General features: G+C 34.7%; 1 protein-coding gene across 1 annotated transcript in view; it reads left to right on the top strand.

Moving 5' to 3' along the window:
• LOC126977199 (octopamine receptor beta-3R-like) overlaps positions 1-13397 on the top strand; it is a gene marked incomplete at its 5' end in the record, with an annotated part of 75752 nt that extends 62355 nt beyond the window's left edge. The window contains 2 exons of the mRNA XM_050825912.1: positions 8291-8402; positions 9631-13397. Of these exons, the coding sequence (XP_050681869.1) occupies positions 8291-8402; positions 9631-9847 (329 nt within the window). The remainder of the gene's footprint in view (positions 1-8290; positions 8403-9630) is intronic.
• Between the last annotated feature and the right edge of the window lie 1716 nt (positions 13398-15113).

Here is a 15113-nt window from a genome sequence, read left to right as displayed (position 1 = left end):
GTTTCGGTCTGAAGGGCGCCGTAGCTAGTAAAATTACTGGGCAAATGAGATTTAACATCTTATGTCTCAAGTTGACGAGCGCAATTGTAGTGCCGCTCAGAATTTTTGGGTTTTTCAATAGTCTTGAGGGCAGGACGTATCAATTATCAACAGGTGAACGTCCTTCTCGTCTCGTTCCTTATTTTCAATTAAAAAAAAATGTATAAATATGTTGGCCGTTGGCTTTTATACAAACAATGTGTGAAGTTGAAGAAAATATGACAGCTATACAGAAGGGGATGCTGGGGTGGATTGGTTATGAAGGGAATAAAGACTAGTTTGACCACTAAAATTAAAGAGAATAGGTTAACCTAGCCATTGATTCCGCGGTTAAATTAGAGTTGTGCCAATAAAACGCAAGAAAAGTGTGCCTATAATAAGAGAAGTTGTGACAAAGGGTTTTGTCGAGTGGAAGAGCAAGGGAAATCGATTAAGATCGTGGCAAATTAAGATTCGAAGTCCTACTATATCCTGAGAGACAGTGATTTAAGTTGATAAAATTCGTGATTCTTTTTCGTTGGCCTCGTAGCAAATGAAATTACTGGACGTAAAACTGCTTTCAAGTGATGAGATCAATCGAAGTGCCAATCGAAGTGCCACTCAGGTTTTTAGATTTTTTATTTATTTATTTATAAAATTCCGCCAACAAGGTATACACTAATATAAACACAGTATAATACAAAATAATAACATTCACATGGTAAGTGATGCCTCAATTATAGGCGAAAATGACATGCTATTCAATTAAATTAAGCCACAAAATAAAATAAGAACTATAATATATTATATATCTATGAATACAATCTTAATATAAATTTACACAAAATATTATCGAAAAATAACGATTGATGTCATCCCTCCCTTGAAAGAACCGTTTTAATATATTTTTTAAATTTATGTAAGTTATGATCAAATATGTCGACTTCATCGTGATGACTATTATATTCCCTGGTAATTCTATTCAAGGGAGAGAAATAGCCTAAATTAGATCCTGCATAATTACACAGAAATTGATTATATTTCTTACACGCTCTCGGTTGAGTTTTTGGAACAGCGAGGTTTAGTTTCGATATAAGATGAGGAGAATCAATAATATTATGTAGTAATTTAAAGAGGCTACTGAGTCCACCATAGTCCAGTGTACTCGCAACGCCTCTAACCGTCAGAAATGGAAGCACATCGCCAGGAGATCTACCCTCAGAAAGGATGTTGACCCACCGAACACTCCACCATGTACCTCGTCAGCGCAACCACGACCACTCTGACAAGAGTGTCCGACTAAGAAGAAGAATTTAAAGAGGAACATACTGTCGAGCAAAGTTCTACGGGACTTAAGTGAGTTAAGGTGGAAATACTGCAGTCTACCTGTATAAGAAGGATTTTTTTTCGCTAGCTTACAGCTATAAGATAAATGCCAGAGAAACCTCTTCTGAACTGATTCTAAGCGTTTTCAAGAATACTGAGCGGCACTTCTTTGTTATTGACAGGGCGCATCACTCACTATCAGAAGAATGTCTTGCGCGTCTCGTAAATTTTCTCATAAATAATCTCTTACTTCGCAAAGTCAGCCGATTATAAATATGGCCAAAATTTCATAAAATTTCCAGTGCAGCATGACCAGCCTTCCTATCTTCTGTCCATAGTACAGTAAGTTTAACAATTAATATTTTAAGCGCATCCCCTTCAAACTTTGAGATTACTGGCTTGGAAGAAGTAAGAAACGCTTTCTTAATTGCATGTCTAGGTCAAAATGTCCCAGTGGCAGTGATGTCAACAAGCTAGGACATGACGGACTGTCATGCCAAAAAAGTGTAGGTCGCTTCTCGAGACTTACCGCACTTACCGACATCATACGCCGGTCTCTTGCCACAGGCGTTTAGGCTCCGAATATGATTTTGTCCCATTCGATGTCGAGACCCTTGGACCGTGAGTTCTCAGCGCGATAAGGCTTTTTAAGGAAATAGCAAAAAGGTAAGTCGAGGTCACTGGAGACCGAAGAGCTGGCAGCTACCTCGGACAATGAATTAGTCTAGCTATTCAAAGGGGGAACGCTGCCAGTATCTTCTGAATATTGCCTAAAGGGACTCCATTAATAATATGATATTTTAGTTATTTTATTATATTTTTCAAGGTTTTTCGTTTGAGGTTTATTGTTCCATCATAGTATTGTATGTAGTTATAAGATTTGATCGATAAAGTAACATTGTACTAAAAAAAAAAAAAAAGTGTGTGTGTCAGCTCCGACGCACGACTGGAGTTTATTCCTCAAAAACGATTTCTTTAGGCATTTTTACTGGAATTTAAATTTGGCCGAAAAAATTCCTGTTCAAAAATGCTATAAAAATCATATAAATCCTTTACGCTCAAAATATGTCAAGAAATGCCCAAACACAATTCCTGTCTAAAACGGAACTTAAAATTCCAATTTTAAAAGGTCCATCAATGAAGTTATATTTTGGCACACCCTAATAGTTTGATGAATAGGTTTTACTCTCCATATTTTTCTCATACCGGGCGCCTTATATGAAAATCAATTCTTAAGGAGTAAACTCCAATTAACAAAATATGGCCATTAATTTGTTGTAAAATAATATAAATTATCCAAAAATATAACAGTACCGAACGTTTCGGGTGGGGTCAAAAAGAATTTTAATTAAAAATTATTTTATTATTAATCACTAGTGTGTTATCTCGCTTGAGTCTATCCTCAGTCTCCCCTTTCCCTCGCTTCCTTGCGTCACTTTGACATCTATGAATGTTTTGTTATATCTGAATATAAAAACTCTACACTTGTTTGCTCGCTATTAACATATTCACTAATAATTTTAAAAACATTATTCTTTATTTGTAAAGTGAGTACATTATAAATAAAAAATGCTGTAAAAGCAACTATTGCTTGCGCACTAAGTCGCGGGTAAAAGCAAGTATAAAAATAATTTGAAAAATATTTTCTTTTTTTAATTTTGTATTATACATGTAGTTTATTGTATGACTCCACTATCTATTGTATCTACTGCTTGTGTAAAAGAATTACGTGTACAGTCATAGTATAACCGGCTAACATTTTGGACTATATTTTCATGATTCAAATATCAAATTGACCCTCATTAATGGCAAAATACTTTTGAAATGAAGCATGAATGAGCACAATTAAACATTCAAGTTATGAACTCTTACAGCCTTATCAACTTTGACCAGAACTTGAGTATCTAAGTTACACCAAGTCAGTTATAACCAAATTCAATATAAGTAAACTTATAGTCCTAAGTGATTTCGCTACTTCGATTCCACTCTCGTAGTAAATAGTCACAGGTGCATGCAACTTACTTATACATTATATTTTTCTCTGATTTGTTGATTCATTTATTGAGCGATAGATATGTAATAATACGAGATTTTTTTTATGACAAAAAGGGACGAGATGAGCGGGATGTTCAGCTAATGGTACTTAATGGTAGCTTCCCCGGGAGATCAAAAAAATAGGGAAGTCCCAGATCCAAGGTTGTCGTATTAGGCGACTAAGGGCATTTACAGTAGGCACCAGTAGGCTTCATTGCATAGCATGCTGGCTAGATTATGGATAAAACAACGGCCCCTTTTTCTGTCGTGAAGTAGTTGTATGTAAGGATTATTTTGTTTCGTTCTGAAGGGTGTCGTAGCTAGATAAATTACTGAGCAAATGAAACATAACGTCTTATGTCTCAAGTTGACGAGCGTAAATCAGAAAATAAAGATCCGGCTAAAATATGGGTTCCACAACGGCGTCTATATCTGCCGTGAAGGAGTAATATGTAAACGTTACTGTGTTACGGTCTGACGGACGCCGTAGCTATTGAAATTACTGGGCAAATGAGACTTGACATCTTATGTCTCAAGGTGATGAGCGCAATTGTAGTGCCACTCAAAATTTTTGGGTTTTTCAAGAATCCTAAACCGCACTGCATTGAAATGGGTTGGGCGCATCAATTACCATCAGCTGACCGTCCTGCTCGCCTCGTCCCTTATTTTCATAAAAAAAACACAGAATTTTTGATTTTACAAGAGTCCTGAGTGGCAATTCATTGTAATATCAATGACCATCAGCTGAACGTCCCGCTCGTCTAGTCCCTTATTGTCATGAAATAAATAAACCGAGCGCAAGGAATTATATTTTGTTAAGTTGACCTTACTCAATACTTATTAATTTAATTTTTTATTATTTCTTGGATAAATTGAAAGTAACTAGTCCCAGTGTAAATTCGAACTGTTGCAGGGACATATTTTATTCATAAGGGAATATAATAACGTCGCTTCATTGTGTGTCTTCTACCGCTTTTATGACGGGGAGCGTTCCGAAGAGCTGTTTAACCTGATTCCTGCCGTCGAATTCCACCTTCGCACGACACGCCACAAGTTAGGATATCATCCCCACCATCTGAATGTGTGGCGGTCCTCCACAGTGCGGTTTTCAAGGAGCTTTCTTCCACGTACTACAAAGCTGTGGAATGAGCTTCCTTGTGCGGTGTTTCCGGGACGATACGACATGGATACCTTCAAAAAAACCGCGTACGCCTTCCTTAAAGGCCGGCAACGCTCCTGTGATTCCTCTGGTGTTGCAAGAGATTGTGGGCGGCGGGTATTACTTAACAACAGGTGACCCGTACGCTCGTTTGTCCTCCTATTCCATAAAAAAAGGGAGATAAAAGTTTAAATTAAAGGATCAATAATCAAGGCCATAAGTCTCCTTATATTACTCTTCTATATATACTATATTCTATTTATACGGATAAGAAAATTAAATAACAAGGAAGTAAAAAATAACTCCACTCGAAGTTTCATCAGCGTTTGAAATTTATTTAGAATCGGAGCAATTGGGAATTCACGAACTAAAACAGAAAAGTGCAACATGGCTTTTCCATCTGTGGCCATAATGGATCCAGAGTAAGTTTTTATATTTGAAATTGCAGTTTCTAGTTGAGTTATTCACATACGTAAAGTGGAAGTTTATGTTTTCAGGGATCTGTATCTATTGGCATGTTCAGCGCGGCGAAAGGTCCCTAAACAGAATCCAAAGTAATTAATAAGCTATATGTGCCGAAAACTGAGTATTTTCCTTTTTTATCAACCACGTATCTCCATTAGAGATGGTCGTTAAATCAATAATCTGTTTTTATTAACAGTTTTGTTAACGAATTAACTGTTTTTCTTCAACGAAAAAACCTGTTGAACATAATAAGCTAATAAATTCAATTAACGTCTTCGCCCGTAAATTGCAATAAATGAAGCATAATTCCGACCTTTTTGCACCTATCCTTTTCTCAGTTGCACTTCAGCCACAACAACGCAAGTAAATTGATTATTGAATGCCTCGCTAAAACAGGTTAATTCAAAACAGTTGACGAATTTGCGAACGAAAACGTTGACTTGATATTATATTGAAGAAATAGCTACTACGTATGAAAATTAAATTCAGCAAATATGAACTGAATAAAAGCGTAATTTATTAATATATGCATTAACCGATTTTTCATAATGTGTTGACGTTTTAACAGTTTTTTCAACCTGTTGACCATTGTCAAAAACCAGTTAAATTAAATTCATTTAAAAACCTAATATATTGCCAATAAAGTTAAATACCGCGATGTAAAAAAGAATTTATTTCGTTAGGGCGACATCTAGGGGCTTGCCTAGGTAATAAATGACAAAAATATACGTGATCGTATTAACATGGCCAACCAAAACTAATAGCCTAAACGCTAACTAATAAGCTCTTGTTAACGCTACTGTAATTTCACTGTTGTTGCATGGGACAGCAGTTTAAACGCCGAAAAAATATCGGCGAACTGTTAACCTCTATTTTCGGCTACTAACGTTATAAACGTGGGCGAGTTGTCATGCGATACCTAACAGTAAGAGACTAGACGACAGAGCTAGCTTACTATTTGTTATGTTTAATCAAATCAAAATAACAAAAAATCAACCAACTTCACAGAACTATACCAAAACATTACAATATGCACTAAAAAGTTGTTCCGTTAGCACTTGTGATACTGATGATAGTTGGCACTTGAATTTAGTGCAATGACAACCTGCAGCTAACACTAGCTGTCATGCACGACGTTCTTGACGTATGTCAGAGCGAACGCACTCCGACGTGGTACCGCGTGTGGAGACACAGCCGTCAACGAAGACGGTAAGAAACGAAACCGTCGCGCGCGCGCATCATCTCCAAGATCCTATCGACCACGTGAGAATCCCTGTAGCTGGTGGAGAATCATCGAGTGTTAGTAGCAGTTCAAGGTACGTACGTGCATTGTATTGTCATTGCCTATTTCAAAGTGTTCACATCGTCATCGTTAGATCCTGTAGGTCTAAATTCCCAATGTGGCACGGGCCACCAAGTTGCGAGTTTGCCACAAAAGTAAAAAAATAATAAAGTATGCTTCTACAACTTTATAATCAACTTATTTTTGGAAATATTAGACTACCTAGAAGTCAATGAAATTATTACGACAATATAATGTAGTTACAATTATTGTTATTTTTGGAGTGGGTGTCCTCCCGCTAGTATAACTATGTATGTAAAAATAGCTGTCCTACCCTCATCCAACTTATTCCAGCGATCTTGACCTGTCATCGGTCCATGGGGGACTTACCAACACTGCATCTTCCGGTATGTGGTCGTCATTCGAGGACTTTACGGCCGCAATGGCCATCTGTCCGTTGGACTATGTGCCCTGGCCTCTGCCACTTAAGTTTCGCAATCATTTGGGCTATGGCGGTGCTCTTTGGTTCTCCTACGGATCTCCTCATTTCTTATTAGATCTCGCAGAGAAACTCCGAGCATAGCCCTCTCCATTGCCCTCTGAGCGACCTTGGGCGTTCTCATAAGGCCCATAGTTAACGGTCACGTCTGCGTATCGTAATTCATGACACATATCGACGTCTACCCGCAAAAAATATTAAACAGTTGTTACAAAAAATTGCTTTTTACAGCACAGTTGGTAAGTATAATGACAGAGTAGGGATGGATACTTGTGTATTAAGTTCAAATATTTAATGTACTACTATGATAATAAATTTCAGTAAATAAATATGTAACAAAATCTTGTTTTGGCCCTAAATGCAAGCAAATGATACAGCGTATGTGACCCGCCTTATTAGGAGGACAGGTTCGCAATTGGTACATTTGCAGACGACGCAAGGAGAGGACGCCGCTGTCTTTCATTAATACATACAACGTTGCTCTGTCTATTGGCGAATTGAGTCACTATTTAAACAAATATTACACATAATTATCACAGTGGTAAGAACAACATCTATTTATACGGCAAAGAGTGTGGGGCCATTATTATTACAGGCGCAATATGCAACTTTCCATTTCTAACAGTGGGGGTGACAAGCCTATTATATTGAAATCAAGGTTGTATCAATATTATGTTAGGCTATTTTTCGATACAGATCATATTATATTTGGCATGCAGCCTCTAACAGAGCCGACAAATAATAATTATAAGGCGCATTACCACGAATTTTATTTTTTTACCACGAGGACCAAATGAGAAAAACGACTAGAACGACCCATGAAACAATGTAATGAAAAACAGTGCAAGTGTTAACAAGCGAAGGTCCGCGAAAACTGTATTAAACTGGCGGATACCTACACCCAGTAAATCAAATCAAATCAAAATCACTTTATTCTTCTAGTTCAAGGAAATGCCACTTATTAATGTGAAACCTTTTTGTGTTATATCAATTACCACAAATTCGGAATAGGTTGAGCTTTAACGAGAAGAATTAGGGTTCTTATCCAAGAAAATGATATTATCTTGTGAATAAACAAGATAAAAAATATTACACTATTAATTTTGCAGTATGTATCTATGTACTGGATAATAAAAATGATGTAATATAAACATTATGATCATTTTTATTCATCAACAGATAATATTATACTTTATACACGGCTTATTTTGTAACCCAATTCCTATACTGAATTCTGAGTAATCTAATGTCAATGTCTCCTTCCTATATATTTCAATCCTTTGATGACTACTATGTCGACTTATTAGTCGGATAAATACGTCGCAAGAGCCTTCCTTGTATGTTATGAAACAGACCCTTACTCCCAAAATACTCTTTATATATCGAACCTACCAGAATTATTTCCTCACTCTTGTATGTATAATAAAATATATTGATAATTATACACAGTCAACAAGATGTTATTGTATTAAGTACCAACATTTTAAAATATAAATCATGTTAATAGGTGCATCACTTCGTGCTGCCGGCAAGTCGTGGAGAGCGGAGCATAAGGCTGCACGCACACTGGGCATTATTGTCGGAGCGTTTTTGTTGTGCTGGCTGCCATTTTTTCTTTGGTTTGTTTATTATTGTATTTTATTTATATTACGAGTGTGTTTCTCATTTAAGCTAATACAGTAAATTTTATTCGTAAATAAGACGTGCTCAATTAGGAATTAAGGCTTACATGATAATTATGCCAGATGATCTCGCGAAATATTTTTTTTCGAGCAGTTTTTACCGGAGGGGAGAACCATATGACATTCATAATGATGGTGGAACGAATTTACATCGTCGCTTTCGTTTTAAATTAATAATAGTAAGGATTAGGATTGCTACTATATATTCATGACTGTCAAATATTTTTGAAGTAAAAAATTCTTTAGCGGCGTTGTATACTGTTCTTGGGATGGGTACAAAATGTTAAAATTGCGTTAGATCACGTGGCCTGACCGCAAATTCGTGAGAATATCATTGAAAATATGAATAAAAGCTGATTCTGAGTTTTTAAAGTTAAATAATTATATTAGTTCTGAAATGTTACATTTATATGTAATACTAGGATGCCACAGTTCGTCGTACCTCTTCGCTGCGGCGTATATTTGAGCAAAGCTAGGTAAACTAAGTCTGTGTACAAACAAAAACAATAAAAAGAATCTTTTGCAATTTGGCACCATATATAAACGTGATGTATTAGCGCCTTATTTGGTCACAGCAGAAACTTGTGTTGATTTTCAAATTCAATAACTGAGAACCTGGCAGTCAATTCACTCTAGATTTTTGCCTGAAAATACATCTGGCCATACTTTAAATTTTGAGCAATATCAACATTATAAGAAAATCGTGCAAATGCGAGACATTTTGCATCTAGCATTGCACATGAGAGATCTTTAATAAAATATAATAATTGAATTAAGTTGAAATTCAAAATTCTATCTCAACAATAACCTAGAAAATATCGAAAGCTTTCTATAAGTTCATTTTTTTCTAAATCGTTCCAGAAATAACTGAGAAACAATTTAACACAGAAATCAACTGGAGTCGCTCCGCTCAATAAATTGTCATTTTTGTGTACGATAGCACAATAAATGAATACAATATTCATATAACCACATGAATGCTTGTACTTTTATAGAGCAATCCGTGCAAAATTTTTCCCTAACCATTCCAAAAACTTCAAAAATGCAGAACGTTAACGTTTATGTTTACACTTCTGCGGCCATTCCCGGATTGCAACCCGTTATTAATTTAAGTATATACATTAATTTTGCGCAGTTATACTAATATATTATTGTCTGCTAACAGGTACGTCACAACAAATGTATGCGGTGAGCCATGCGATACTCCAGATGTTGTGGTCGGCGTATTGTTTTGGATTGGATACCTGAACTCAGCCCTCAATCCACTCATATACGCGTATTTTAATCGCGATTTCCGAGACGCGTTTAAAAACACGCTCATGTGTGCCCTGCCTTGTTGCTTCCATTGTTGGAAGGACACGAGTAGTGCGCATTATGTGTGATGGAAAAGCGTTGATCACCGTACTTAGGCACGCATATAATATAATACAGTATTTTATATTTCTGGGAATTTAAACGCTTAATATTATAAAAAATATTTCGAAAATAAGCAGAAGATTTTGTATAACAGTGATATTTATTTGTATTCTATATACATAGTTGAAAAAATAATGATTTAAGATTCTCGGAAACTTTTCTTAATTTTTATTTTAAAGGGTAGAGAGTAGTCGTAGCAATACAAAAGTTTATGATGTTAGCCTTCAGTATATTTAAATCATTTAGCTATAAAATTGTTGTTTATATAATATCACAAAAAGCTAAAGTGGATGGATGGATCTTACCCTTATTATTTGAAATAAAAAAAGTATATTTTTAGTATATCCAAATTTACGTATTTCTTTTCTAATGATAATGAAAATAATGTAATATGATATTTTATGTGCGAATAGCTTAATTATAAAGTCGTGTTCATTGTGAACGTAAATTTACTATTAAGATATTTTTATCTGTGATTACTTTTAAGTGTCAAATCGCTAAGCAATCAAAAGGAATTGTATTAATATAATAGTGCCGTAGATGTTATAAGCTTTTTAGAATTAAATATTGGTGAGAATCATTATGTAAAACCATTTAAACAATTATTTGACATATCTTGTTTATTTATGATGTTTTGTGTGCCTTATGATGGGACTTTTGATTCGACATCATAAGGAATAAGAAATTATTCATTATTTTCAGAGTATCCTAGATCTTATGATAAATATATGATAAACTATATTTTTTATTAGCCATTATATAACATACATCAACCGCGTGGGTTCCGCCTGATATATTGTTCATCCAAGGGAGGCCATTAATTTATATGTGTGTTCATTTTAAAGTGAAACTTATATTACATCGTCTCAAACTTTTTCGTCTGTGTGTTGCATGTCGCGTGATGGTCGGGCGTCGCCTATAGTTCGCAGCAGCTGACCGTGTAGTGTGTAAACTTTTTATTTTAATTACTCATTTGTGCCAGTGGTCCACGCTATTTTGTTTGTTTTTATGTTATGAATATGTAAAGGATAATATATAAATTTGTTCTTTTTTCTTTGCTGATACTATGGTTAATTTGTGAAAAAAAAAAAGTATTCACTTACATCGTGCTTTCATAAAATCACACAGTTGCTTTTTTTAATTGAATCAAAATAGGTTGGGTATTTCAGCACATATTTATTTTTTTAAGACAATGTAATAATCGCTATGACCATTTAACTAAGTAAACCAAAGTTTCGAGAGCTTATTGAAAGCACTCACCACAGAGAATTTGCCGTTATTGATATTTTTAGTATTTTTTAAATAAAATTTCATTTCAATTAATATAATTTCTGATATGGTTAAATTCTTTACTCTTATTAACTTAAAATTTCATCTAGAATAAAAATATTACTCATTAAATTGAATAAAGATGTGTTTAATGCCTCACAACATTATTATCCACTGTTGTTTATTCTCCCATTATCCTGGACGGAACCGATAAAACTGTCAGAAATTTTATGTTCCCATTCTCTTGAATAGACTTTTATGTCTTTATCATTAATAAAATATCGTATAAGGGTTTCAATTTTTCTTTTCTTCCATGTGAAACATGGTCGAATGAGTTATCTATGAAAAGAACATTTAATGAGAGTACATATTTATTGTTTTTGATAGTACAAGTGGGAGGTTCTTTGCACAGGATGCTGGTTAGATTATGGGTACCACAACGGCGCCTATTTCTGCCGTGAAGACGTAATGTGTGTAAACATTACTGTGCAAATGAAATTGAATTACTCGACAAATGAGACTTAACATCTTATGTCTCAAGATGACGAGCGCAGGTGTAGTGCCGCTCAGAATATTTGGGTTTTTCAAGAATCCTGAGCGGCACTGCATTGTAATGGGCAGGTAGTATTAATTACCATTAGCTGAACGTCCTGCTCGTCTCGTCCCTTTTTTCATAAAAAAGAACCCAATTTTATACTTAACATTAATTTTCAATTACTTTCCTCACAGATATCCAATAAATTAAATTGGCAATAAGAATTATTGGTTAATAATAATTCACGAATAAAATTTAATTTTAGGAGTTTCTAAAATGGCAATTAACCATGCAGTGAAATGTCGGATAAATAATTCAATAAGTTAGATTTTTTTTAAATAAGTTAGTTTTACGTCTATATGATTAAAAATATCATAAGTTAAGAAATTGTAAAGTATTAATTCAAAAAGGGGAAAACGCATACGTAAGAATTGTACTGAAATGATAAGGTTTATAATAATTATTTATTAATATATTTAATGCAAAGATATAAGTAATAATAATTTCACTATTAATTAGTCGAGAAAATATTATAAAGTTCACGTTGTGGTGCATTTATGGAGATGCTTTCAATTTGGAATAATGGATCGAATTTAAAATAACCGCCAGTTTGTCCGCTTGTATCATTCAGTAATAGCCATCGCTGTACATACGAAAATTACCGTTAATTACAATAAATTGTACTGTGTGGATATATTTTTTATGTAGCAATTTGCTATTTTTATCCGACAAACAGAAATGCTTAATGTTTGAATAAACAAATAAGACACTAATGTTTTAAAAACTCGATAAGGTCCTCAATGCATGTGAATTTCCCTTTTTTTCTGAGAGTGATTTACCTCAAGGTAAATCTTAATAGATTATCGAAGAAGTCTTGGAAAAATAGTACCTACAGAATTTAAGGGTAGGAAAAGGGAATTAAATTATTACTCAGTATATCCCGTTTCTGAGTGGATCTCAACTGGTTAGATTTTAGATCATATGTTTGTAGGCAGTTATAAGAAAAATAAATAGGCACGCAATAATGTTAACAATACTTAATAAAATAAGTTTGAAGACGGGAGCTGTATTTTCTTTGGCTTGCTTATTATTTCGAGATATTTATTGACACTTTTTAATGGCATCAAAGGCATCACATTTTTACAAAAAAGGTAGACATGCATATATTTAAAAAAAAAATTTAGATCGACAGTTTACATCGCTAAAGTAAGCATCAAATTTTACCAATTTAATTCAATAAGTGAGGAAAAACTTAAAACTAACAAATTAAAAAACTTTATTATCAATTTTCCATTTCGATATGAGGTTATAATGAAAGGAAACAAAATCCAGATTTAGGGCGCTTTCAATTTATGCGATGATCGTTTTTTTCAATCAAATCGAGCGGTGCGGCAACAGCGCTTCGCTGGTAATGCACGCGCTCGACAACAAGACGGCAACATCGCATGCACGACGTGACACGTGTTCATTTTGGGGTTGAATAGTGCGATGTAATTATAGAATTCAGAGCTAAATAATTAAAAAAACTGGTATACATACGCACGGCAGTCAGACACGCTTTCAATTTAGGGTTTAAATTGAAAGCACCCTTAGAGTTGAGTTATTTTATAATATTGTATATAATGTAAAAAGCCTTACAAAAAAATAAAAGCAATAATTGTGTACTTAAAGCTTCTAGTTGTAAGGTAGTTGTTATTTTATCTTGTTATTGTGTAGACGTTGTAGTACATACGAATGTTTCAATAAAATTTAAAAAGATATAAAATTGTTTTTATGACTTCGATAATCCCAGTATCAAATTTACTTGAATATGATAAACTATTAAGATCAGAGTAAGACACTTCATCATCATCATCCTCATCATATCAGCCGGAAGGCACCCACTGATGGACCAAGGCCTCCCTAAAGATCTCCAGGACGCCGAGTAGGCCAATACAGCTGTGCCAGTTATAGGAGTGATCGCGAATCGAGGGGATACGACAATGAGAGAGTTTCGGTGACCTCACATATTTTTGTTTTCTTAAGGTTAATTTGGATTAAATTTTACCGGTCCCATATAAGTATATAAAATAATAATATGACTAATAATAGGTCTTTACTTATGAAATAGCCGTTCTGCAGTACTGACCACTTCAAATCAATATATTTTTAAGTCTAGTCGAAAATTAGACGATAATTTTCAAATAAATGTTCATAAAATCAAAACTACTGGGCCAAACTTTGTAAAATTTTTATGGGACCAAATGGCATCTATTTTGCATGAAGAATTATGTAAATCGGATCGTAAATCTCAGAGTAATCGGTGTACATACATAAAAAATTACCGATTGAATTGATAACCTCTTCCTTTTTGAAGTCGGTTAAAAATGGTCCCAAATTCATTCTGTGCACTATCAAGAACCTCGGATAAGATATCCATATTGTTGAAATCATAAAATAGCGCGGCGGACACCTTGGATTTAAAAAATGATGCCAAATGCGTTCTCTGCACCCTCGAGAACCTCGGATTCGATATCAATATTGTTGAAATCATAAATTTGCACGGCGGCCATCTTGGATTTAAAAAAAAACAAAATGGCACGTAACCAAAAATCGTGACGATATGCTATGAAATTTCTCTCATACGTAAATAAAGAAGTTTTACTTCAAAAACATACCGACGTATTGAGAACCTCCTCTTTTTTTGAAGTCGGCTAAAAAGAGTGGCCGTTTATGTTCTCACGAGCACAACTTTTTCCAAACATATGGTAAATTCAGTAATTTAAAAGAAATATTTATAGTGACCATTCAAAGCGCTTAGTTTAAGCCTAATTGAATTAAGATTATTTGACTTTGACTTTGAATACTAATAACATCATGTGGCGACGTACATTATACATATGTTTGTAGACATAAAAAACTATCCCAGCGGAGGAACTCGGGGTCTATAGTACTTTCATAGCTGGCAACATATTTTTTTTAAATGGCGTCTGTTTTGTTTATTTAAATTATTTTGCTGTTTTGACGAATGTATTAACTTAAATTAAAAGTTGTGAAATAGTATTTAGGTGTGAAATGTGATTTTCTTCACTGCAAGGTTAGTAATTTTTCAATTAAATTTCGCACAAATTTCGACTCATTGTCCTGTAAGTTGACAGAATGACACTGACGCGGAGTTAAGCGTATGTGGTCATAAACGACCACATTGAAACTGCTTCATTTCGCTTGGGCCTACTCACCTTCTAAGCGTTATTATTCTATGGTACTTTGTACATTCTCCGCACGTGTGGGCCCCACGGGCCAAGAGTCTCGACACCAAACGGCACAAAGACTCACTGAGACCGACATATTTGAAACGTTTGCTGTCTTCGTAAAAGCAGCAGTCCCAGCACCAACTGATGTAATTTGGACATGAGGTGGAGCCAGAGTGTCGACGCAAGCCGCATCCC

Source organism: Leptidea sinapis, chromosome 44 (assembly GCF_905404315.1).
Source record: "Leptidea sinapis chromosome 44, ilLepSina1.1, whole genome shotgun sequence".
Taxonomy (NCBI): Eukaryota; Metazoa; Arthropoda; class Insecta; order Lepidoptera; family Pieridae; genus Leptidea; species Leptidea sinapis.
This window is presented reverse-complemented; position numbering and strand designations above follow the sequence as displayed.